Source organism: Trachurus japonicus, chromosome 17 (assembly GCF_045865225.1).
Source record: "Trachurus japonicus isolate A0001 chromosome 17, Traja_1.0".
NCBI classification, from domain to species: domain Eukaryota; kingdom Metazoa; phylum Chordata; class Actinopteri; order Carangiformes; family Carangidae; genus Trachurus; species Trachurus japonicus.
In genome coordinates, this window is record NC_140923.1 from 21,263,086 (window position 1) to 21,286,928 (window position 23,843).

The following is a 23,843-nucleotide window of genomic DNA, read 5'->3' on the forward strand; positions in this document are numbered from 1 at the left end:
CTTTCAGCCCCATCACTTGGGACTCTTAAGTGTTTTTGCCCGGACAGATTTAACCCTTCATCGCCCCCAGCCCACCCCCCCCCCCATTCCATCCTCCATGAAACTCAACACTGTATCTGCTGTATCAGCCACGCGGCCGTCGTGTTGTGTTGCGTCTATGAAGGATGTGTTTATTTAACTGGGTTATGGGTGACGGCGTTCCAGTTAACTGTTTTAATAAGTGGATGAGGAGGAGGATGATGATGATGTCGATGGCGCTTCAACAGAGAAGGATGAAACATCACATCCCTGCTGGAAAGAAGTGAACACTCTGCTGCAGCCTCCAGCCTGCGTGTGTGTGTGTGTGTTTATGATTGTGTAAACACTTTGTGTGTCTCCATTGTCATTCGTGTGATTGATTATCTGGGAGGCTTGGCAGGAGGACAGATTTATCGCAGGGCAATGCGCTCCCCTCATCTGTCTTTCCCTCTCTCTCTCTCTCTCCCTCTCTGACTGTCTGTCTCTCGCCCTCAGCTACACCTCCAGCCTCCCATTTGTGTGTCTAAACGGCCGGCTTTAAGTGTGCGCTTAGCAGGTGTTTGTGTGCAGTGGTTTGTGTGATGTGACCTTGCAGTTGTTTGGTCTGTGTGAGAGAAAGTACATTAGCATTCTCCAGTGGAAGTGGACTTTAAGTTAGACTCTTTACTCCGCCATGTGAGCACAACCAAGCTGTGTGTGTGTGTATGTGTGTGTACAGAGGGGAGCTGCTGCTGTAGCATTTTACTCCAAACTTGCTGATGCTCACACACACCTCATTGACACACTTACACACAGCCCAAAGTGCACACACACGCACACACACACTCTCAAAGGCGCAGTCTTCTCTCACTCTCTCACATGATCCACGCACACACACACACACACTCCCTCGTCGTGCCTTTTTGAAGTATGGAGATAATTTATTCGTGTCATGATGCCTGATTTCCCATCTGCTACTGGGACCCTGAGCAGCTGGAGAGAGAGGAAGCAGGAGGGAGGGAGGGAGGGCTAGAAGAGAGGGAAAAGGGAGGAGAGGCAGCTGGAGAGGCTCCCAACAGCTGGTAACCAGTTTCCTGTCACAGAAAGCTTACTTGGGGAGCAATGAGGAGGTGGAGGAAGAAGGAGAGAGGATTTAGTCTACAGGAGAGCAAGGGAGGAGGGAAAATGAGGTGTCAGCCGGTTTGTTTACTGAGGTTAGCCCTGCTGGAGGAGGGAGGCAGCGGTGGAGAGGAAACCGTAGCAACAGGGAGTCCTGAAGGGGAGGGAGGGAGGAGGCGGAGGGTGGCAACCATGTGCGTGGATGGATGGATGGATGGATGGATGGATGGATCCCCTCCTCCCCCTCCGCTTTAGTCCGCCATTACTGACAAATTCAACCTCCACCCTGCAGAAAGTGCAGCGGTGTTGACTGACAGGCCGACCCGGCGCCGAAGTGAAGCTGCTTGACGGCCGACGCGCCCAGGCTGATTGGCATTTGATGGGATTTTTAGTCCAGAGATGAAATGATCAGTCGGTTAGTCCGTCAACAGAAAATTAATCACCAGTCATTTTTTATCATTGATTAACATTTTTAGTCTCATTTTAAAGGAGAAATGGCAAAAATCAGCTGTTTTTCCAGTTTGAATCCTTATCTATTTCCTCTGGCTTCTGAGAGGAGACTGATCATCTTCATCCAACTAGAATATTCTTTCTTGTTGCTGGTTTTGCTTTTGAAATAAAAACCTGTAAATAGTCATATTTATATAATTGATTCTTTGTTACCTGTGGTTATTTTTTAAAGTTACTAATTGTTAAGCTTTTAAGTATTTCCCCTAGGAATTTTTGCCCTGGTGGCAGATCAGTTCACCCACCACCCCGTCAGTCACATTTAAGAAGCTTGAACAGTCAGATGTTTTAGATTTTTGGCCAATGGATTACCTGATATTTTAATTGAATGCACAGTATGTATACGTGTAAATTATTTCCAGTGTGGCTGAATTTGAAAACATGGTTCATCCTTCTGCTTGGTCCACCTTGGGCCAAAATCTGACTGTGCACTTGCTGTTTAGCAAAGTTTTCTTTGCACTGGGGTTGTTTTTAATTTCATTATCATGTTTTTTTTTTTTAAGGTTTTTAAGCACGAGTCAAATTTGCTCAGTAACTCATTAACAGATATATTTCTCTCTCTCTCCGTCTCTCCAGCATTCCCCCGCGGACCCGTCAGGCGATGCCTCAGTGAAGGCTCCTGAAAGGCCGAACGTTGGTGCTGGAGTGCCCAACCAGCCTATCAGCACAGACCAGCCCAGCAACCAGGAGACCAAGCCAAAAAAGAAGAAGAAGAAGAAAGCAAAAGTAGTCGAGGGAGAGGAAGAAGAGGGAGGGAAGAACACGGCGAGAGAAGGAGGAGCAGCCGAGGAAGACTTAAAACCGGAGTTTCCCAGATCAGGAAGTGACGCGGGTGAACAGGTGACCGTCAAAGGGACTGTAGAGGGAGGTTCACCACCGGTGGAGGAGAAGAAAAAGCGGAAAAAGAAACCAAAGGAGAAGGCAGAGGGCAAGGAGCCCAAAGAGCCCAAGACCCCGAAGACGCCCAAAATGGGCAAGACCCCCAAAGAGCCGAAGGAGAAGAAAGCCAAGTCCTCCACACCCAAGACCAAGACGCCCAAGAAAACTGGGTAGGAGCAGCTTTACCTCATTTTTTTGTGTGTGTATGTTTGGTTGTGTGCGTTGCAGGTACCAGTGTATCAAGCCAACTTAACAAAAACCGTACATGCTGAAAAGTGTGAAAGACACACTGGGCCCTGTTAACCGTCAAGTGGAAGTGTCATGTTTTCAGTTCCACAAATACACTACACATATGGAAAGTGACCAGTAGTAGCCAGCTCAGACAGACACCAGGAGATGGGAAATAACTGAGAAAATATACTGACTCTCAATTTCACACTCGTAGACACATGTACTTTTTTCTTAGAATTATTAGCATGTGGTAAAATCTCTCCATTACAGTAAAGAAATCTGTCGTGTGAATTTTGATATCAGCCACTAAAGGAACTCGAGGATATAAACACAAGCCTGTACACATCAGTTTTTTTTTAGATAGGGATCAAGAGCAAATCTGATGACAACACCAAACTCAACAATGGTTTTCTCCTAGACTTGCCTGACCTGTCCTCCAACCCGTTCATCCTTTGTGAAGATGTTAGTCTTTAAAAAACAGGTCACTAATACGTAAGCGAATCTAAATAGAAGTTTAAGTCCCCAAACCAGCACCTCTATTTTTTCTGTGGTTGATCAAGACACATTATTCAAGTTTGGACCAGCAGGAAGGTGTGCATGGAACTGGGTCTATCAAAGGGATATTTCAACATTTTGGCAAATTGGCCCATTACCATAATCTCTATAGTCATAGCAGTTTTTAAAACGGCGGGGCAGAGATGCGAGCTACCCAACTAACGCTATGGAGGGATATGTTATTTCCGGGTTTCCCCCATCAAACTCATCAAATACACAATCCAACAACTCCAAAACTCTCTTGTGGAAAAGTTGTGACCTGCACATTCACCACGCTATTAAATAATAACAAATGACTATGTAACATTACGACACACAAAGCAAATACTGGGAACTACTTGGATTTTTGAAGTCACTCTGTCTAGCAGCTCTCTGAAATGTAGTTCTGGCTATGTATTTGCCTCGTAAACAACTCTGTCTCGTAATGTTCCGTTATTATTTCATAGCGTGGTGAATGTGCAGGTCACAACTTGTCCATGAGAGCGTTGTTGGATTGTGTATTTAATGAGTTTGTTAAGGGAAACCCAGAAATAGCATATGCCTCTGTAGCGTTAGCTGAGCAGCTCACGTCTCTGCCCCGCTGATCGAAAAACAGCTTGCACCGACAATTAAAGGTAACAAATTTAACCTACTGCTATAATTTAGGGATTATGGCAATGGGCCAATTTGCCAAAATGTTGAAATATCCCTTTAACTAAAATCTACAGTGTATGTATTCATGATGATGATGAAAGGAACATGTCAGCCAGTACAACACAGTGGCCCAGTGATGTGTTTAATAGTTTTCGGAGCACAATGGAGCAGCTAGCTGCAGCTGTGCAGTCAAACGGACCAGTCATGTCCATGGTCGGTGCTCCGCTGTGTCTGTGACACTCATCAGTCAGTAATTGTATGTTTTTAAAACTTCCTCCTTACGCACTAAGCTCTCTATGGAAGGTGTAGTCAGCAGCTGATCAGCAGCCTGGGTTGATAAATACCCTTTGGTGTTGTTGACAGTAGCCAGATGTTAGCATGCTAGCACCCGGTGTATCGCCATGCAAATATTGATCAGATTTAAAAACCCCTCAGAGCAGGACGCAGGCCCGCTGGATCAAGATCCAGCACGCACCACTGTTTGTCAATATCAGCTTCAGCTCACTTGGTTAGATCTCCAGTCCTGGTCGTCACGCTCTCTCCCTCTCCTCTGTCTGCACTCGTCTGAGTGCTAATCAGGCTATCAGTGATGGGAGTAACGGTGTTATACAATACCAGCACTACTTTTTTCAGTAACGAGTAATAACAAAGGTTACTGTTACCCCCGTTATAACACCGTTACTGACAATGAAGTGCGCTGTTACTTGACTCAAGAAGTCCCGTCACGAAAGAATACACCCTTTTAAGTGTATGTTAAATACACATACACATACACATTTTCTTTTTCAGTCCATCAACGAGTCGGGGGAAAAAGATGTTTATCTACCTCACCTAACCAACTCACTCAGTATTCCTCCTGCCTGTGCGTAGGGATACTGAGTGAGTTGGTTAGTTCCAAAAAAATGGGAGGTTAGGGTTAGAGAGTTAAGAGGGCTGAGTAATGCAAAGTAACGCAATAGTTACTGTTCCTGGTAATTAGTTACTTTTATAATGTAATATTGCAGTTACTAAGTTCAATTACTTGTTGAGGAAAGTAACTATAACTCATTACTTTTACACTGTCAACTATACATGTAACTTCTGCCCTGCAGTACAGATGCATTGTAGAGAGAGGATTTTAGAGCGTTTGTAGTATCAGGGAGTCAGAGGGGCTTTCATTGTGTCGCCCCCAGCCCCCCCCCCCCCATCTCTCTCTCTCTCTCTCTCTCTCTCTCTCTCTCTCTCTCTCTCTCTCTCTCCCCCCCTCTCTATTTTTTTTCCTCTCTCTCTTCCCCCTGTCCTCTCTCTCTCTCTCTCTTCCCTCTGTCCTCATCCTCAGTCTCTCTCTCGCTCTCTCTTTCCTCTCAGCCCCTTTTATCCCAAGGAAGAGGGAGGGCCAAAGCAGCAGGCAGGGGTCAGCGCTGGGGGAGGTGCGCGTGTGCATGTGTGTGCGTGCGCGCGGGTGCGGCGTCTATGCATTCATAGGCCAGCAGAAAAGAGTTGGGGGCGGGGAATGTGAGGAGACCTGGAGTGAGTGTGTCAGGCGGTGAGGGGGGGCAGGCCTTTGGTGTTTGTGTGCATGTGTGTCGGAGGAGGAGTCGTTGGTAATCTTTGTGGCAGAAAATGGCGTCTAATGATAATGAAGGCCATGCCGCTGACCACTCCACAGCCACAAGTGTGTGTGTGTGTGTGTGCGTGTGTGTGTGCAGAGGAAATGTGGGGGTAGGAGCGCTCTTTCGTGTGTGTGTGTGTGTGTGTGTGTGTGTTGGTAAACTAGCCCTTATCTGTTGTCAGGCTCTCCTCCATCTTGAGTGGCGGCCTGCAGCTCCCAGGTTAATTTAGCATAATAATGGCTGCTGGCCATTCACTGCTCCTCTAAAATGGTGGACTACTGCAATCACCCAACTCTCCTCTTTTATTCTTTCTCCTCCTTTCCCCTCCCTTCAGTCCCACCTCTTCCTGCTAAAGAGGAGTGTATCCTTTCATCTTTTTTCCTCTCCACTCCACCCTCCCCATCTTCCCTCTTCCTTCTGTCCGTCTGATTGAAGCCAAGCACCGAGGGCTGAGGTGTTTCCTTTTCCCCTCTGCTGTCCCACATTGTCTCTATGTTAAATTCCAGATTTTAGAGAGAAGTTTAGGTATGTCTCTGCTGAAGTTAAGCTCTTGATTAGTCATAGGAAAGTCATGGAGTCTGGAGTTCTTATGAGAAGCTGCTAGTTTCTTTTACAGTTACCTTTTCTGCTTTTCTGCCTCATTAAGATACTTTATTAAAGCCTTGAAAATGTAAAAACTCCCCCTTTTGCTGTAGAGAAAACCCTCTGCATGGGCCACTAGCACACATGTTCCGTTTTTTTGTGTGTGCAAGATTTCCACCAGTGGGAGGAGAAATAAGCCCCAAAGCTCAAGAGTTTCTCATGTGGCCCATACCACGCCACAGTGTAATTCCTTTTTTCTGCACCGTGTGTTTGCATCGCTGTATGAAAAAATAAGCCGCCACATGGCAGCCCGCAGCCCCGCTTTAATCGCCGTAACGAGGACGCTGGCCCTACATTAACCCCTCCAACGCTGTTGTTTTTCCCCGTTTTTCACTTTTCATTCGCCGTTTCACAACCACCACAAATCAGGTAATGTTGCTGTTAAGTGAAGAGATTTGCATGTCTGTTGTCCTACACGCCTTAAAACGAAAATATAGGCAAAAGATCCTACCATTTCAAATTTTGTTGAACTGTCGACAGGTTTTCAATTCACCATCAACCTGCACATCATAGTGATGATAGCATGTTCCATTTTTTATATTATCCCATTGTCATTTGTTACTCCTTGCTTTTCCTTAACTAACTTACATTTAATATTAATGACGTGTATTTGTGTTCCACCCTTTGAACCCAATATCTCATAATGTCAAATCAAAAATAAGATTTTAGTCAATGGATTAAAAATGGATTTAAAAAAGGAAAAAAACTAACATATTATATTGATCCGTATTCCGACACCCTGTTTTGGTTCATCCCATTTCTCTTGATGGTGACTTCAGTCCACCTCTGAAAAATCCAGTTTGTTCATCATGGTGTGGAAAAGCACACACCTGTGGGCCTGTGCAGGATCTCTACAGCTGACGAAGCAGATCAGAGCAAAAGCCAAAGACATGTGTCTAAAGAACGGCAAAGTTTACAGCAACTCCATCAACACTCATGTCTCAACTACCACACTACTAAAACTTTATTGTATCAGAACAGAAGTCTTTTCATTGGCATTGATTTAAGGCTCTGTTGATTTACATTAGTCATGCTGCATGTGATGTGGACCGCTCATGGAAACGTGACTCAGAATGTACACAGTATCTAAAAGTTGAACTTTTTCCCAGGGTCTAGTGTAAAAAAACAAAACAAATCACAATCAATTAAAATATGGAATCACAATCCTTCTAATTAAATCTGTAATGAAGCACCTTTAGTATCCTGATGGGATTAAATCAGCTGATAAGCAGCCCTCAGCCCCAAATAGACCCCACTCGGCTGTGGACTAGTGCCCATGATTATAGTGATTATCACGCAATACTAAGTCATGGAGAGTGTAGCTGTTGATTTTTTTTTTTTTTTTCTAAGCCGATTAATTGTTGAATATTCTGGGAGGAACTATTAACAGGTTAAAACGTGCCTGGGTTGCATGAGCAGTTTGTGTGGGCTGACTTTGATCTGAAGGAAGAGACAACAAATGGAAATCTCTGAGGCATTTACGACGGATGAGTTTGATCTGTCCAGGAAAGTGTGTGTGTGTGTGTGTGTGTGTGTGTGTGTGTGCATGTGTGAGTGGTTCATCAGGAATCAGGTGGTTTACTCCAGCGTTCAGCTCACTCCTCTCCTTTGACCTTGCTTTCTCTCTCCATCCTCTTCCCCTAGCTCTCTTGCTCGCCCGAGCTCTCTCTCTCTCTCCGTCTACCTCACTGAGGAAGTACATCTATAAATAACCCAGCTCTCAGCTGCCACACCCTGCCCTCTGTGTGTGTTTGTGTGTGTGTGTGTGGATGGGGGGTGAGATTTGTTTGCAGTGCACATAAAGAAGTCAGACATGCATGCAGGCACCTTGCTTTGTGCGTGTCTGCAGATGTGTGCGCAAATACGGCACTTTTTGTGTGCCTCCTGGCCACTGTTGTTTTTTTGTAGCCCTGGGTCGTGTGTGTGTGTGTGTGTGTTAGGATCCAGTGATATGACTCATCATGGCAGCAGGTGTCCCTTACATCCCACCCTTCCCCCCCATTTTGGCTTCCTCTTCAGTTTGTCTCATTCCCTCCCCATATTTTCCCTCTGTTGCTCCGCTTCCTGTCTTTCTTTTATCCTCCCTCCCCCGATAGCGAGAGGAGCATCTCAACTCCCCCTCTCACACTGAGACACACAGCCGCAGCTGTCCAGCATGTGTGAATGCAGAGCTATAAGCCCAGGAGGGAACCAGAGGGCGGTGCTTGCATATACCTGCACACCACTAACCTTACAGGGAGACATGGGTTTTAATACCTTGACTTGTAGGTGCTGAGTTTTATCCGGTGTTTCTAGCAACATGCTTGACTTGGTTGGGCTTGTTTCTTAAGTGTTTTTCATTGAAAAGGAAATAAGATAACTGATGGTGGAGATGGTTGATGGATTATATCTTTAATTTATCTTTTGCCCGCTAAGTGAGCCAGAGTTAGCCAGTAGGGCTTATTTTCATCCGTTGTTCTGGCCAGATGTTAAAGGCAACCTAAAAAACAAAAAAGGGCAACAATAAAGTAATGCATTTAAATACAAAGTACATATGGATTTACCTGATAAAGCTCATAATTACAGCTCAAATTTACATAATGGCAACAGCCCATGATTGCAGGTGATACATATCAACATATATATCAACACTGGCATGCAGACAGGAAAAAATAAAGAAAAAAATGCAGCTAGAAAAACATGTAAATAGCGCATAGAGCTATGACATTAGCAAAAAAAAAAACAATAGCAGGCATTAAGAAACAGGACATGCAATGGCAAGCATGGAAAAAAAAGCACAAGCCAATAGCAAGCTTTAAAAATTTCTTGACAACATATCCTGTGAATCTGCTGCTTTTGACACCTCAAAACATGCTACAGTTTACAAAAGGCTTTCCACAGAATACCATTGACCGTATAAAGTCTGAAATGAAACGGTGAAGGTCATTTTCAAATCTCTGAACGCGTCAGGCCAACACGTACTTTGGTAAATCACACGCAGTTCACATATAAGGTATATTTAGAATTTCATAGTAAATGATGTGCCACATAACCCCCCTGGCCAGTGGCAGGCTTGGCTCATCTAGCTGACAATGTCACATGGCCAGTTGTTAGAAGAGCAGCATGAACCAGTGACATAAAGCAGATCCCAATTAGTTATTCGGATATTTAAAGGCGCCGAGCTCCCTTCTATTCTGGGATGACTGAAATCGGTGTTGGACAGTGTCGCCATGAGAGATGGAACATTATAGAGATGTAGTATCACAATTATCCTGACAAATGACCTTGGTTATCAGTATTATTGCAGTGTTGTTAAAGGCATAGTTCCACATTTTGGCGAATTGGCCCATTGCCATAATCCCTATAGTTTTAGGAGTAGGTTCGTTACCTTTAATTGTCGGTGCAAGCTATTTTTAGAACGGCGGAGCAGAGCCGCAAGGTGCTCAGAGCTACGCTACGGAGGCTCTTGCTTTCCCTCATCAAACTCATCAAATACACAATCCAACAACTCCAAAACGCTCCCGTGGACAAGTTGTGACCTGCACATTCACCACACTATGAAATAATAACGGAACGTTACGAGACAGAGTTGTTTTCAAGGCAAATTCAGAGACTGCTTCCTGGAAAAACTGCCCCAGACGGGAACGCGCATCAGCGTTTTTTGTGTATTTCATGAGTTTGATGAGGTAAACCCAAGAAATGCCATGAGCCTCCATAGCGTAGCTCTGAGCAGCTTGCGGCTCTGCTCCACCGTTCTAAAAATAGCTTGCACCAACAATTAAAAGTAGCAAACCTCCTAAGACTTTAAGTTTTATGGCAATGGGCCAATTTGCCAAAATGCTGAATTATCCCTTTAAAACATGCTAAAAAATTCTTGGAAATAATACAATTTCACCAAGTGACTGTTTGTATTTTAAAACTTAAACATTAGCTTTACTTGCTCTTGAAATCTACTCATACCCACACTAACTTAAGTTTAGTTAGGTTTTAGAGACAGAAAAGAGTCCAGAGCAGCGCGGCCAGCACCTCCCGCCATGTTTGACTGGCATAAACCAAGCCCATGTTGTTGCTATGCATGCTCGCTGATGCCGTACGGAAATCAGTGACAGTAATTGACCGTGGTTGTAGTGATAATTAAGATTGAAAATGGTAATACCCGTATATTACATGAACATGGTAACCATTTCATATCTAGCTATTAGGAACCGGAACCAAAATGAAGATGACAATACCTTGAACTTTTAGATGTACAATAGGGTCAAAAAGTCTGACACTTGACTTATGGTCCTTGATGCCTAGACATTTGTTGAAGCAGAATGAGATGGTTTTATATCACAGATAAAAAGTGATGCTGAGACACAGCGAGGATAAGATCTGTATTTGCAGCGAGTCGGTAATTCAATAAAGGGAAGACGTCGGCTGTGGTCAATGTAATTTGTTGGCTAATTTTATAAAATTAAAAAATAGGTCTGAAACCACTCAAAGCCTTCTTCAGTCGTAAATAAACCTCTCTGCTGTTTATATGGACAACATGCAGCTTCTGACTGAGTGAGGTTGATGCATAACAGCAAAAGTCCTGATCACATGTTATTGTACACGTCGATTTTATTGAAGAAAATGATGCAGACTAGAACTGAACGACTGATAAAGGAAGGAGAGGAGAGTTGTAGGAAGAGGAGTGAAGAGATGGACCGAGCACAAAGAGTTGGAGAATGATGGAGCGACTGAGAGGGAGAAGGGAGGCCATGAAGGAGCCAGGAGGAAGAGAGGGCAGAAGGCAGCCAAGTGGAGAAGTGTGTGTGTGTGTGTGTGTGTGTGTGTGTGTGTGTGTGTGTGTGCATGTGTGTGTGGCCAGATGGCTCCAGCGTGTGGCGACCAGCCAGAGGAACAGGTGCAGGTCACATGACCAGCCGTTACCACGGAGATCGTGATTGCTCTTGGCGTGAGGATGAAAGGAGAAGGGCCCCAGGGACACAGAGGGGGTGAGAGACGAGGAGAGAGAGGGAGCGAGGCACAGAGCAGGAGAGAGAGGACGAGCGACACAGGCAGAGAGGGAGAGATCCAGGCATACAGTACTGCAGAGGGCAAGACAACACACACTCGCACAACTGCTTAATAGTAAGTCAGTGGAGCAGTTTATCTCCTTATAGCCTAATGTAGTGTTTCTAAAAGTGAACTTTGTGAAGGGAACAGCACAGTTGGGCTTGGAGAGCTGCTGCTGCTGTTGATCTGGTTCCAGGTTTGACACATAGCTGACGAACCACGGGTAATCAGTAAATGTTACTTCCACCAGAGTGACTTTCACAGGACATGATCATTTTTTGAGGTAGAACAAATATCAGTTCCTCCAGCAGCTTCAACTGAGGCGTCCCTGGTCTTTACAGAAGTCTCCCAAGAATAGAGACTATGGGGGCCGCTGACCCCGTTTTAGTTTGAAAACTAGGGTTGTGTTGTTGTGTGGACGGGCAGAGATGGAGATGTTTGGAAATTATGGGCGTGTCACAACGGAAAGTCTGAGCCAAGGCTTTGTGTTTGTGTCAGTTGTTTTTGCTACATTGTCTACATTTGATCCGGTTGCTTAGGGTTTCATACTGCGTTAATGCAAGAGCACCGAAGAACTCCTCCTTACCTACCTATGCTGCGTCCTGCTACTCTTGACATTGATTGTTTGTAAACAGGTGTTAGTATGACACCAAAGCTCTCCTCAAATCAGCTAGTTAACAAAGATGAATGATCAAGTTTGCATTGTGGCAACGATAATTATTACAATATGTGAGCCTAGTTGAATGTCCAAACCTTCAAAAAACAAAAAGACTTTCACACTACAAATCGATCCATGGTTACTTTGGTCCGAACCAAGACCGCCTCTTTTGGTCGGACCAACCTTCAGGTCTTTGGTCCAAACCATGGTTCAGGGTAGATTTCACGCCTGTAAATTTGGTTGGATCCAATCCGAAAAGTCTGACCCACATGAGGTCAGTGTGAAAACCCCCTATGATGCAGACAAGCCACCGTCACTATTCAGTGTGACGACGTAATGCTGTGTTTTTTGGTGTGTTAGTACAAGACATGAATCAGTTCCAGTTTTCACACAGTATCACGATGGAAAGGCCAGTCGGTTAGCTTTACTGTTTTAAAATTTAAATCGTTATAAGCGTGAGCGATTACTGTGGCATCTTTAATGGGACATTGTGTAGGAATTACTCCCATCTAGCCTTGCGGTTGTATATCGCAAGCAACTCAATCGTATTTTTCATGCTGCATTCACATGAAATTGGGCAGACGGACGACGGCCGCTGCACGTAACGGCTGAAGCCTCTATGTAAACAAGTGGTCCGTCACCACGAGGCAAAACAATACACGTGACAATATGTTGTCATGGCGATTAGGGATGGGCATTTGAAGAAATCTTTTTGATTGATCATCCGGAAAATTAACGATCAATTATCGATTAAATCGTTAATATGAATATTCAATATTCATATTCATATTAACATGAATATTAATATTTAAAGCTATAGTGCGTAACTTCTACGTGTCTGTAAATATCCGTTTCACCCAAGCCACTACAAGAGGAGATGATACAACACTGATGAAGCCGTTCAGCTCCTCAAACGCCTCGCAGTATTTTTCAGTATTTGTTCTTTTTGTATTTACTGTCTTGGAGCGACTTTCCCGCGCTGGCAGACAGGAAACGACCGAAACGACGTGTTTTACTCGGTTTTACCTGACAACGAGAAGGGAGGAGGGAGGAGAGCGCTCCGCAGCTGCTAGAAGCAACACTTGTTAGCAGCCTGGTGTTAGCCACATCGTTAGCAGTAAGTTACAAGGTGTGTAGCCCGTGTTGCTGCGTGTAACTTACTGCGGGGAGTCTGTGTGCTGTGACGAGCAGTGTGCGGTGAGTCGCGAGTGTTATAATCCGTGAACCGTGGTCCGTGACCAGCAGCATGTGGTGTGTTGCGAGTGTTACTGTTACTGTGTGTGATGTATCATGCAGCTACAGGGGTAGCGGTGGGGAGAGGAGAGGAGGGGAGGGTGACACTAGGCCATAGGTGCCGGCCGTATTGTTGTAATAATGCAGAAATCCTTTAGGGGGCGACAGAAGTTACGCACTATAGCTTTAAAAACAGAATGCGTGCGGCTATGGCGTGTGCCAGTAATCCAGGGCAGTCCCCGTGAAGGAAGAAGGTCAGACAACGACGTACACGGACGTCTGTGTGCTTGTGCTTCACTTGTAGGGACGGTACCGACACCGGCATTTAAAAAAAAAACAAAAAAAAAAACACCGTTGCGATGCCTGGCTCACCTGCAGCTGAGCTGTCAGAGCAGCTCTGCTGTCCCTCTCTCTTAATTTTTGTGTTTGGCTCCACTTGTACGAAAGAAATCGCAAGCACTTTCAAACTGTGAAAGCGTGTGTTTTATTGTTATTTCTGTCGCCAACACACCGCGGAGCGGCGCTCTGATCAGCGCAGCACAGAAAAGAGAAACTAACTATGCAGGATATTTACCTTAAGTTTCATTTTAACCGTCGTTAAACAGCTTCGGACTAATTATGATGTTAGATAAATGACTTGTAGCAGCTTGTAACTTACAGAGAGAGTGGAGGCTCCTTCCACACCGCTGCTGGAAACCAAACCTGCTGATAAGAGCGGGCGGAGCCGCGGTGTCACAGCTCATGTCTCTGTTGCACCGAGTCCGCGACACAAGCGCCCCGTCATATTTAATGAATGATTTCACTCTTAAACCATGTAATAATAATAATAATAATAATATATAATAATGATATAGAGTTTATTGGTTGTTGTGAAAAAATAAAACTAGGGTTTATTTCTCCATAACAACATCTGCACAACATGATCCCTTTTAATAAATCGATAAAAAATTAACGTGATCGATAAAATTCTTAACGATCAACAATCGACCATCGATTAATCATGCCCATCCCTAATGGCGATGTCGTATTGTTTACCTGACCCACGTTTTACCGGCTTTCTCTCGACTTCTGTGACTAAAATGACATCTGGTTTGTTACCGACGGCCGTCTGCCCGACTGCACGTGAATGCAGCATCAGTGTAACGCTCCATTCCTTCCTCACTGCGTTACCGCGGTGACTTTTCACAGACGCCACCTCGACCTGAGCCGACAGCTCCGGTGTCTCCGCTGAGTTTCCGTGGTTTCCTACTGTCACGCTGCCACTGAACGGAAAAACATGGCGACACGACATGGCAGCCAGCACCGAGCTTACCCGCTCCATGTAGATATGAATGATATGAACGGCAAATTCAGGGCTTACCGGAACACATCAATTTGTTGATGGGGGAGATTACTGATTAATGAAAAACATACTTTTGAACAAAATAATCGATTTTCGTGAATAGATAACAGGAGAAGTTACACAATGTCCCTTTAAGGGTCTTGAAAAGAGTTGTGACAGCACTCACTTAAAGTTGAACACTTTTTAATTCATAAAAACTGCTCGGCAGCGAGAAACGGACGCGTTTCGGCAATCAGCCGTCCTCAGCGTCAACGTGCACGCTGAGGACGGCTGATTGCCGAAACGCGTCCGTTTCTCGCTGCCGAGCAGTTTTTATGAATTAAAAAGTGTTCAACTTTAAGTGAGTGCTGTCACAACTCTTTTTTTGACTTTGAATTTTTTTTGGACTGGCACCCGATTCACCTGTTCATACTTTGAGTCGAGCACGCCAAGTTTGCTGATTACCTTTAAGGGTCTTGGCCAGGCCTGCACCATATCAGCAAAATGTCTGACGTGCAAAGACATTTTTCAGTTTCGCTCTGACGATACGACATGCGATAAATAGGACAAGACCAACTGTGTGGTCGGTCCATGGAACCATCTCTGTGATTCAAGTCGTCTAATTTCCTGAATCCAAACGAACAAGAATCAAGTTAAACCTGAATCTGAACCCCTGAACTATTTCAAATATGTTCCTCAACTTAACCCTTCTCCACTAGAGTTAGTCGTTCATTTATGGCAAGAGGGAATCAAACATAACAAGTGCAGAAGTTGGTATCCTGGACTTGTTTTCTCTGTATGAGTCTAATCAGCATTTCATATCTGCTGCTCCTCGCCCCACGCTCAGGTCGGAGGGTTTTTATCTGCACGTTTAGTTTCTTGCAAATGCAAATAAAGTGAGCTGGATGGAATAAGTGGATCCAAGAGGATTGGGATTCAGTAAACATGCCACAGCTCTCAACCTCCACTCCAACTGCATGTTGGGTTTTTGAAAATCAACATGTCGTGAATGAACCGCCATCACCGTTTTACTTCTGACCAGTCACGGCAGAAAAGTAACTGAGTACTAACAGTGTGTGTGTGTGTGTGTGTGTGTTGGAGTGTGTGAGGGAGAGAGACAGAGAGAGAGGGAGGGAGACGGAGGAGGGGTGTTGTATGTCCTCTCACCTTCCTCCATGGTGTGTGTGCACAGATAGAGCCAGCTCCTCTTTCTTTCCATGCCAGAGATTAGAGGAGGCCTGGGGGCCTCTCAGCCCATCCCCCCTCCTCTCTCTGGGGCCTCTCTCTCTCTGTCCCTCTGTCTGTCTGTCTCCCTCTCTCTCCCTCTCCCTCCCTCTCTCTCTCACTGGGCCCCCCTTTGCTATTTCTCTCTGTATCTCTCTATCTTGCTATCTTGCTCCCTCCGCCTCCCCGCGCTCTTTCATCATATTAACCCCCTGTGTGCCAGAGCCTGAGGCACACTAATGATTTCTAAATGGGTAAATCAAACATGGCGACCACCCTGGGACACACAGGCACGCGCACACACACACACACAGGCACGGATGTCTGGTGGTCTGTAAACGAGGGAACACTGTGCGAGTCTTGTTTTCTTGTGCAGCATAGTAAAGTTTCTCTCTTTCTCTCTCCACCCGCAGCAATAAGAAGGCGGAGTCAGAGGTCGGGGCCGGCAGCGCTAAAAAGGATTCCAAGAGGAAGAGAGAGCTGTCAGTCAGCGACGACGTGGAGGTGAAGTCTCCGCCTCCATCAGCTCCTGAAGAGGAGGATGACGACGGCGTGCAGGTAAAGGGCACATTCAAGGGAAGACAAGACGTCTGTTTTCCAGGCAGCACACTGCTCCAGAGTGGAGGGTGAAATGTGCACAGCAGCATGTACATCCCATGAAACAAGGTCATAAAACCTTTGCAGATCTCTCAGTGTCACAGTCTTTTAGAGATGAGAGGCTCTGAGCCAGTTGGCATCTATTGTTTTGTTATAATCTAGCCTCAAGGAAAGACCAAGCACTGCCCCCCCCCCCATGGTAATTTCCCATGATTTCTGCTTTTTAAATACAGTTCAAAATGTTTTTTTTAAATTGAAAATGAAAATTCATCCTTCATTGTGTTTAAATGAAGCTGGTTCGAGTAGTGCTCCACTGTCTCCTCCTCATTCACATCCATATTCATGTACAAATGTCAGTCATGAGTAGCACCAGATCATTGCTACATAAATAGCATCAATCTCTGATTTCATATAGTCAGGGATGCAAACAGCGCGCCGAAAAGCGAAACTTGCTTTTTTCATGACCAATTAGGTGACTTGTGTGAATCGTTGAGATCCGAAGAGTTTTTTTTTGGGGGGGGGGTCTCAGCGTCTCAGCTGGGGTCAGTAAAATGTTTTTCTAACAGGGTGACAGTGACAATCACGTGAAACTGAGGCGAACTCATTCATGGTTGTCTCTGATTATACTGATAGCAGCCTACCTCCAATGTAGATGCGCGTCGTGCGCACTCATTAAAGCGGCGCGTAGCCGCGTGCAGTCGGTGCAACGGCGACGCCGTTTTTCCCCCCGTGCACGTCCTTGGAGCTGTGCACCGCAGACATGCACGGTTCTCTACGTTGCTGTGTCAGGCAGGTGTTTCCACGGAGCTCTGCCCCGTTTCAGAGGTGAAGGAAGCACTAAGTGGAAAGACGTCGCCTCCGCGATGTAGAATGTGTTCAATTCAAAAAGTGAAACTAACACATTACGTCCATTACACACTGAATAAAACATCCCATGTCTTTATTTATTCAGTTTATTTTAATAGTAATAATTATGACTAACATTCAGTGAAGACCTAAAAATCAGTATCTCCAAAATGGAAATATTGCAAAGGAATTTTTTTTTTTTTCAAGCATTTTTAATATAGAAATGTTGGCCTTCTGAAAACTATGTCCATCTATATGCACTCAATACTGGAAATAGACTTTTCCATGATATTGTAATGTACTTATTTGTTAATGGTGAGCACCCCCCCCCCGGGAAATTCCTCTCTTTTTTGGTCCTGACCCGTTTGCATCCCTGTATAGTGCACAATGTCATTTTTTTGTCAGGGTGTCATTCATCTTCTTTGGAGACACCCATTGTGTCATTTTATAACTTTTTAATGAAGTGGCACACGGAGCCTTGACGCCTTTTTGTGTGTTTTTTTTTCCTGTCCACCAGAAGCGCCGTTCCAGCCGTCAGGTGAAGAGGAAGAGGTACACAGAGGATCTGGAGTTTAGGATTTCAGATGACGATGACAGCGGAGATGACTCACCAGCACCGAAATCCCCGTCTTCATCATCCCAACAGCAGGTACAGCTTGGGTTTCCTTTATTGGTTTACAGTGTATCTGGCAATTGTCGACTATAACAAACACAGTCAGCTGGAGGCCAGAAGTTCATTGATTTTTCTTTCTTTTTTTCCTCTCAGTGATTTTGCATATGTCTATTTTGCGTATCTCATGTAAATAGTGTACTGTACATTCACAAGGTATTTTTTCACCTTCACTCCTGAGTTTTAGAGTTTACGATTCGCAATCTTGGTTCTCATGAAACAGTTTGAACAGAATGTATTTTGTTTAGGTCAGTTCTTATCCAAGTACTTTTTTAACAACATTTAACATTTCTAGTATTTCCATTAAGAACGTTAAAACAATATCAGCTATAGCAGCATCAAAATGATGTCAGATAAAAAGCAAGGCTGTAATAGGCTTTATGCACAGCTCCACTACTTCCTGAACTTAAACAAGCTCCTTTATTTCCCGTCTTGCATTATTGGACAAACTGATTAATCCAGATGTGTCTGAGTCGTCACAATGGTCAGACACACCTGGATTAATCAGTTTGCCCAATAATTTAAGACAGGAAATAAAGTTGTATAGTAGGACTAGTATGAAGTGATAATGAAGGTGTTTTAATTCAGTTATCAATACAGATAATTAACTAGGTTGTTATCTCTACACCTTGATGTATGTGTTTACATTTTTCAAGAGCAGTAAAAATGTATGTAGAAGACATAGTGATTATAAAACATGTGGCAGGCTGGCTGAAGCTGTTGTTGTTGTGTTGTTTCCAGGATGTGGCCGAGGCCGAGGGGCCCATTGTGGAGAAGATCATGGGCCTACGCAGCTCCAAAAAACAGGTTAGACATCAGACAATACACAGAGCCCGGCTCCCAGAGACACCCTGACCCGAGTCATGGTTTACGTCATCTGATTAGCCGCTCCACAGCTGGTCTAAGCAGATTACACACACACCCACAGACACACACTCATTTGGTAAGCGGAGACAAGAGTTCTTGTATTTCAGTGCTTGGCGCTCTGAGTGTGCAGGAGGGTGTGTGTGCGTCTGATTGACAGCGTGTGCACGCTTGTGTGTTAGTGTGTATGTGTGAGAGAATACCCAGCTTTGTTTTAGATGGCTTGTCTAAAGAAAGCTCATCCCTGAGCCAACACATGCATGCACATACAGTCACCAGCCAACTTTCCTTTGCTAGCCAGCTGCCAATTGGTTACCCGCCCCACACACACACACGCATACGCATTCTCACAGCTCCATTCAGAGTTGACCCTGGGCTTGGCACACAGCCAAACCACAACGCTAGCTACACCAGACGCCAAGCTAGCATTTCCTCAGGCAGGGTGTGTGTGTGTATATGTGTGTGTGATTGATGATTCATGGCATTACAGTAGTAGTAGCATGGTGGAAGTGCGCGTGTGTGTGTTGGAGTAGTGATGATGAATGGAAGTGGGTTGCTGAGCTTGAAAGGGCTTCTGTTTTGGTTTTTCCCCCTTTTTCACACAAAATGAATAACAAATGGATCGCTCATAAACAGAGCTGCTTTAAATCAATACGTTCTAAAGGTTTTGTTACTTTAGTTCGTTGTCAACACTTATTTTGTAATGTGTTTATTTAACATTATTTTCTCTCTAGAGCTTAAGTTATTTTTTCTTTGTTTTGTTTTTTTTTTACTTTTACTTTTGTTTTGACATATTCTAACTTCTCCAGCTGTTAAACACACAGCAGCAAAAATCTCCAACTCTGACAACACATGAATGAAACTCGGCGAGAGAAGGTGAACTGAAACGATGACCGACAGGCCGGTGTGAAACGGGCACGCAGGCTCCTCCTGTGCCACTTCACTAATTCAACCACATGTTGTATAACAATGATGAACCACTTCTGCTCTCTCACCATGCAGTTGCTATATTTGTAGTGATTATTAACCCTTTTTTTCCCCTTTTCAGCTGGAGATGGGGGAGGAAGTGGAGGTGGAGGAGTTCTATGTCAAGTTCAAGGGCTTGTGAGTAACACTCTTCTTCCTATCTACCGCTTTTGTCTTCCACAGCAGGTCCCCCTCTTTTTTTAAAAAGCCTATTTTCCACACATACACACCGGGGTCTCCACGGGGGCACGTGTGGAACACTTGGTATATTTAGCCCTTAAACCTCAGTAACTATATTTTACTTTGTGTTGTTGATGCAGAGTAAATGTAATGCTTGTTTTAATGGTTTCATCTCAGAGTGGTACCGTTGGTATCCACTGATATTGCTTGTTTTTTTTCCTTGAATGGAACGACATTCTATTATCTAAAAATAAAGAGGGGTATCAGAGGATCATTCCACAAATATCAACATTATCCTTATACTGTAGATCAGTGGTTCTCAAAGTAGGGTCCGGGGACCCCCAGGGGTCCTTAAGAGGGTTCAAGGGGGTCCCCAACTTTTTTTTTTCAAAATTCTACCACATTTTCTTTCCAGAAATTTCTTGAAATATTTCCAAAACTTCATGCCATTGGCAGGAATTTGAACATACATTGACTTAAAGAAGTGACATTATAAATATTTATGTATTTCTGGTGATTGTTTCAAAATTCTGTCCTATTGGGGGTCCGTGGTCTAATTTGTGTCAGTTTAAGGGTCCTTTGGGAACCACTGCAATAGATATTCCATGCACAGCTGTTAAGTGCGGCTTTAAATTAATAAGACAAATAAAATATAATAATAATAATATTAATAATAATAATAATAATAATAATAAAAAACAAACAAAACTAACATGCCCAGCCCAGCTTTTCATCATCTGACTAAAATGATGCTGTTTCATATTGTTTTTGATCCATCATGACAGTGTAATGGAAAAAAAAAAAAATTTAGACACCAACATCTGCAAGAAATAAAGCAGAACAAATATTTGTATGAATGAAATAAGTCCTGTGTCCTGTCAACATTGTAGTTAGTGATCACAGTGCAGTCACAAAGTAGCACAGGTGAAATGAAGGGATGGATATGAACAGAACGTTGACGCCTCGTGTCGCCCCCCTCTCCTCTGATAGTGTAACATTGTGTAGCTCTGCCAGGCGACTTCCCTCACACACTTTCTCATTGGTTGTGGCCGACTTGAGTCAGTGTAGCGCATCAATCCCTCTCTCAGAACCATCCTCTGTGACAGTTAGCACTCCGCCTGTGTTTAGGCTCATCAGCTGTGACAGCAGTTATTCTTGGCAGCAGTCATGAATTTATTTCAACCACGACCAGCAAAACCAGTTCTGCCACCCGTCGGAAACTCTCGCAGGTTAAACTCGGCTAACAAAAACATTTTAGAGCTGACTTAAGACTTGGAAATGGTTGCCGAGCAACATTACAGCTGCAAACAAGCTGTAATCCAGCTCCTTCTTGAAATGGATGTTTTCAACTGCCAAAGAGCTCAGTGGCAGCTTATGCAGCCTGTTCATTGAACTGCTACACGCAGCACGCTGTTGGGATGATTGATCTGCTAGGCCGTGGCTGTTCACCCACCACACACAAACACTGGCTTCCATAAGACTGGTATGAACTGCTGCCTGTTTGTGTTGTGTTTCAGTTCCTACCTCCACTGTCGCTGGGCGGACCTGGAGGAGCTGGAGAAGGACAAGAGAATACACCAGAAAGTCAAGAGGTTCAGGGCCAAGCAGCTACAACTCAACAACTTCATAACAGAGGTGAGTCACCTGGCTCCTGACCTCACACTGCACCAAGTGACTAACAGCCACTCCATGAAATATTCACACCCCTTCACTTTTTGCAGATGTTGCAGAGCTCTAGATTTGATTTACAACTTTTGAAAAAAATTCTGGAATTTATTTTACAAATTAATTAAAGCATTAGAAACGTAAATATTTCATTTATGAGAGACACTTTTAGTTTTATTACACCCCATCACCACTATTCTTCTAACCTGGTGTGGGTTGGATGCAGCGACTGACACACAAACAGCTTCTGAAGCATTTTGGCTGCTGCTGCTGTGGAGAGATCTGTGGAATCTACTTTGACCACACATCGAAACAAAGTAGATTTTACACATTTAAAGGAACAACTGTTCCTCTGGTGTGGCCTGTCAATTTTCCGTCACCCTGCATTATGTCATGTGTTTGATTGTTTTGATTGGGTGGTCTGCAACCATTGATGACTTTGAAAATGAACAGAGCAGTTTGCAAATGTGAGCTGGAGCAGACCAGCGTGGATGGAGTGGAGGGGTTTGAATACTACCAGCTTAGGTCAAACCGACCGAGGAGTTAAAATCCCTTGGACTTTCTGCCAAGTACCACAATCTATTGATGTCTTCTAGCCATAATGCTGCGCTCATAGAAAGTCTGTGCTGCTCAAATGACTAGATGCATATGAAGAGTGTCCAGCAGTCACATGCTGCAGACTTCACCCCAACATATGGTGCGAGTGAAGCTGTCATAAAACAGTCTCCTTGGTTCTAACAGTAAAACTCCAATTGCTGTCTCTTCCAGATGGACGACGAGCCTTTTAACCCGGACTACGTGGAGGTGGACCGTGTCCTGGACATTTCAGAGAGCACAGATGAAAACGGAGAGGTGCTTTGATCTCCTCCTGTCATCTTTCACAGGCTTGAGCCTCTTTTCTCTCTCTCCTCTGTCTCTCGTGTCACACGCTGACCGTGTCTCGTGTTTTTCCATGCAGACGGTGACCTTATACCTGGTGAAATGGTGCAGTCTGCCGTACGAGGACTCCACCTGGGAGCTGAAGGCCGACATCGAGCAATCCAAGATCGAGGAGTTTGAACGCATCGCAGCACGCACACCCAACACTAAGAGAGTGGTAAGTTTGTGTTGCGACGCTCCTCCTAGGGCGCTATCGGTGTCCCTGCCTGCTAGTAGCAGTGTGTGTGTGTGTGTGTGTTTGTGTGTGTTGGCCTGCTGCCCGCTCCTTCCTCCTGCAGATTTACAGCTCCCTTAATGCTTTCCTCAGGGCCACGTTCTTGTGGTCTTACACATTCACACACACGCCCTGCTCCTGTGGCCGGTCCAAACCACTAACTGTGTGTTTAATGCTGAACAGAAGCAGCTGACTGGCTGTGATCCTTCCCCTCTTTTCTTTCCCCTCTGTCCATCTTTTTAACTACTGCCTACTGTTTCTCCTTAAGGACCATGTTAGAAATGCTCCATCATACAGCAGCAGGGTTTTGGAAGCAGTTATATTTTTAAGTAGCACTGTGGTGGAGTTGGTGGTTCAACTAACAGAAAAATATCTCCAGCCTTTGGAGCACCAGTTTAGAGACAGTCATCTCCCCCAGTGGACGAATCTTCATGATAAAATCCAACCTGTAAATAGTTAATCAAGGTGCTGAAAGCATTGTTTTCCTTGTTATTAGTTAATAAGACTTGTGTTACTGCCTAAAATCAGCAAATCATCACAACTGACAGATGAAAGTTTCGGATTCATTTCCTGTTCCTCGTATAGCCGACTATTTGACGATTCGATTCGGAGAGGTCTGATTCAGCTATCAAATCATCGCAAAATGTGTTTGTGAAAAAAAAGATTGCGCAGCCTAATGAGCGAGATCAAGAAAAGTATGGATGGAGAATGTCCTGTTTATTCTGGTGTTTTAACTCTTCTCTGGAGCGGGAAAAGAATGAAAAAACTACATGATTTGACGATTAGTCGACTATGGGCAAAATCTTAAGAATCAGATTCAATGAAAACACCCCTAGTCAGTTTATTGATTCTCTACTACTTATTTCATAGGGATTAATAAACCTCTGTGTCATTTGCTAACCCCCATATCATTCTCTGTGTCTAGGATCGGCCTCCTGTAGCCGACTGGAAGAAGCTGGAGGGCTCCAGAGAATACAGGAACAACAACACACTCAGGGAATACCAGCTAGAAGGCCTCAACTGGCTTACCTTCAACTGGTACAATTCGTAAGTCACCATTAACTTTACCTTTTTGTAGAACGAGAGACCCCAGACCGGCACCTTTCATGTTTGGAAAACAGGCTCCGATGGTGTCAAAGGACTCTGTAGATTCAGTAGCAGATAACTGCAGCTGAACTGTTTCTTTGTCTGTCATGTAGTTGTGCCTGAGGGTGTGTAGCTGTCATAGATTTTATTGAATGTCATGGAACTATTTGAGGTTTTATTGCAGGACTGAAAAAAGAATTAAA

General features: G+C 44.4%; 1 protein-coding gene across 2 annotated transcripts in view; it reads left to right on the top strand.

Annotated features, from left to right (window-relative positions):
- chd7 (chromodomain helicase DNA binding protein 7) overlaps positions 1-23,843 on the top strand; it is a 74,259-nt gene that overhangs the window by 23,832 nt on the left and 26,584 nt on the right. For both annotated transcript variants that reach the window (XM_085806095.1, XM_085806096.1), the window contains exons 4-12: positions 2,200-2,672; positions 16,027-16,171; positions 17,574-17,705; positions 18,468-18,533; positions 19,639-19,694; positions 21,254-21,371; positions 22,170-22,253; positions 22,360-22,497; positions 23,480-23,601. In XM_085806095.1, the coding sequence (XP_085662221.1) occupies positions 2,200-2,672; positions 16,027-16,171; positions 17,574-17,705; positions 18,468-18,533; positions 19,639-19,694; positions 21,254-21,371; positions 22,170-22,253; positions 22,360-22,497; positions 23,480-23,601 (1,334 nt within the window). The remainder of the gene's footprint in view (positions 1-2,199; positions 2,673-16,026; positions 16,172-17,573; positions 17,706-18,467; positions 18,534-19,638; positions 19,695-21,253; positions 21,372-22,169; positions 22,254-22,359; positions 22,498-23,479; positions 23,602-23,843) is intronic.